The sequence below is a fragment of the Psammomys obesus genome, unplaced genomic scaffold, assembly GCF_907164565.1.
Source record: "Psammomys obesus unplaced genomic scaffold, mPsaObe1.curated_primary_1811, whole genome shotgun sequence".
Lineage (NCBI taxonomy): Eukaryota > Metazoa > Chordata > Mammalia > Rodentia > Muridae > Psammomys > Psammomys obesus.
Genome location: NW_026596244.1, coordinates 14888783 through 14891517, shown reverse-complemented (window position 1 = coordinate 14891517; position 2735 = coordinate 14888783). Strand labels below are relative to the sequence as shown.

Here is a 2735-nt window from a genome sequence, read left to right as displayed (position 1 = left end):
CTCACCTGAGGGCCCGGCTCAGCTTGTCATAGTTCATCTGTGGCTTGCACTTCCTGCGGCCCCAGAGGCGAGCCACCTCATCTGGATCCTTGATGACAAACTCCCCGTACTCTCCCTGCTGCCAGGCGATGACATGGCGGAACTCTTCTTTCTGCAGCAGCTCCAGGATGAAGTGCCACAGCTGGATCTGCCGGGAGCCTGGTGATGACTCCGCTTTGTAGGCCCAATCAGGCAAGGCTAGACCTGGAGTGGGGGAGGCAGAGGGGTTGCCTGCCCTGCCCAAGCCAGCTTCAAAAGCATGGGGAATGGGCAGGGAGGCTTACCTGAGATGCAGTAGTTGACAGGGGTAGCCAGGATGCCTTCTGAGAAGCAGCTGCAGTGCATGGTGTGTGGTAGGTGGAAGATAGTTGAGTTTGTACCTCAGGCTTGCTAAAAGTAAGGGAAAGAGGGAAAGAACAGAGGTGAGGAAGGAAGAAAAGCATCCAGGACAGAAAATAGAAGCCAAGCAAGAATGTGCTTGTTTGCAGCCCAGCCTCTGTGGGGACCTCCTTACCGCTTAGAGGCTGCCCCAGGTGGGCTTGGGTCTGAGCCCAAGGAGGAAAGGGAAAATATCCTCCATCCCAACTCTGATGGAGTTAGACAGAGAGACAAACTGTCCTTAGGGCTCAGCAGGATTTTGCTTTTGAGAAAAGAAGAGGGGATGAGCCCTCTGTGAGCAGAGGAGCAGTAGCACGTATACATACTTGTAATGGATTTTGGTTGTTTTGAGACAGGTTCTTATGCAACTCAGGCTGACTCTCTATCACTGTTCAGCTGAGGCTGACCTCGAATTTCTGACCCTGCTGCCTCCACCCCTGGAATGTTGGCATGGCTGGCATGCGCCACCACACTTGGTGCCCCCTTCTGGTAGCTTTACAATTTCACATTTGCGATGGGTGAGATTTGTGTTGTGTGTGTGTGTGTGTGTGTGTTGTTTCCACCAAAGCCCAAATGCCTAGTGCACAGTTGTCAATAAGGGATTGCTGACAGAATAAAATGAATGCTAACAACTTTTCAATGTTCTCATTCTTTTGTTGCTGTGGTTTTAAAATCTCACCTCCCTTCTATTACCTCCCAAACTACGTAGGATCTAGTCATTATTTCATATTTTTTCTCTAAAAGTTGTTACCTCCCTTCCAGGGTAGTTGAGGGGTGACACCTACCTTTAGGGTTTCCCTCCCACAGCCTGGAGCCAGAGAGAGGAAGTGACAGATTTGGGCAGGTGGGTAGATAGTTACATGGCACGAGAAGATGGAGCCAAGAAGGGCTGCCTGTTTGAGATCAGAAATTCAAGACATGTTTCTCCAGTCTGTGTGTCAGGGAGGCAGAGGCACATCTGCCCAATGCCACAGTTCTACCCAGCTGGGCATCCCTTTCTAGAGCAGAAAAGTTGAGTGCTATCAGCATGGCTGTGCTGCTCCTCAAGGCTCCTGTGGCTGTGGCTGTCTTTTTGACCCCTTTCTCCTCTTGGTGGGAGAGAACAGCAGCTCCTGCCTGGGGGTTTCCCAGGTTAGCCCAAAATGGCAGCCAGCATGGATGGAGCCAGCTAGGCCCTAAGAGCAGCTGGCACACACATCATAGATCCTCTTGTTGGATAGCACCTCCTGGAAAAGGGGCCATCAAGATTCAGGAGTTACCCCAAAGAGGCGAGGTTGGCTGAAGAGGAGCACAGTGGGACCAAGGGCAGAAAATATGGAATCTGGATGAATTTGTGTGACGTTTTTGTGCACTGAGATGCTAATCCCTGCATGGTTCTACTTTCAGCAGATCTGTTGTCCAAGCTGGCACTCAACAGTGTCATTTTTGACAGCCGTGCTTCCTGCTGGAGCTCGGGGTCCCTGGCTGTCTTGCTCAGGGCCAGCCCTTTGGATCACATCCTGGTGTCATGTCTTGTATTTGTAGGTGATTAGTGAACCAGGGGTAAGGAAGAGGGATCTTGCTGGTTCTCGAGGGAACAAGGAGCATCAAAAGGTTTTAGAACCATCCCAGTAAGACAGGTTTGCCTGAGGTGGAGTAAGGGAGGAGAGGGGGCGCTAGCAAACTGGGGTGAAAGAGAGGAAGCTGGTGCAAGATGCTGGCTTCTGCTGCCACTTGTGGGATGTGAACAGTGTGCAAGAGTAGGGAGGAAGGATATGGGAGAGGGCCATGGAGCATGATGGAACCTGTTCTTGGGGTAGCCCAGACAGGACTCCCATGCTGGTGAGTTCACCATGAAAGAAACATTATTCTCAACTAGAACTTTGTAGGTCTGGAGGGCAAACAGACATTGGTGTGTGGCAACCTCCTACCATTCTAAAGAGAGAGAGAGAGAGAGAGAGAGAGAGAGACTTGATCAAGCCTCTCAGCGAAGCAGTAGTCACCCTCAGAACCTTCTCTGCTGATTTTCCTGAGGACTTAAAAGCATGCCGTCCTTGGCAGTGGCTCTTGCTCCCATGAGTGTCAGGAGCCTCTGCAGCACAGGAGGTCTGAGAGGCCACTCTGAGCCCCAGCAGAGTTAATGGATCCATCAAGATCATTCTGCAAGTGAGACTGCAAAGAAGACCGTAGATCAAGATCTTGAAGATTCTAATTGGGCGTGGTATACATGTCTGTAATGTCGTGTGCTCAGGAGGCAGGCGCCAGCCTGGGCTACATAGAGAGTTCCAGGACAGCCTGGGCTACACAGTGAGGCCCTATTTAAATAGGAGAGGAAGAGG

General features: G+C 51.2%; 1 protein-coding gene across 1 annotated transcript in view; it reads right to left on the bottom strand.

Annotated features, from left to right (window-relative positions):
- Etv3l (ETS variant transcription factor 3 like) overlaps positions 1 to 384 on the bottom strand; it is a 5690-nt gene extending 5306 nt beyond the window's left edge. The window contains 2 exon segments of the mRNA XM_055596579.1: positions 6 to 243; positions 324 to 384. Of these exon segments, the coding sequence (XP_055452554.1) occupies positions 6 to 243; positions 324 to 384 (299 nt within the window).
- Between the last annotated feature and the right edge of the window lie 2351 nt (positions 385 to 2735).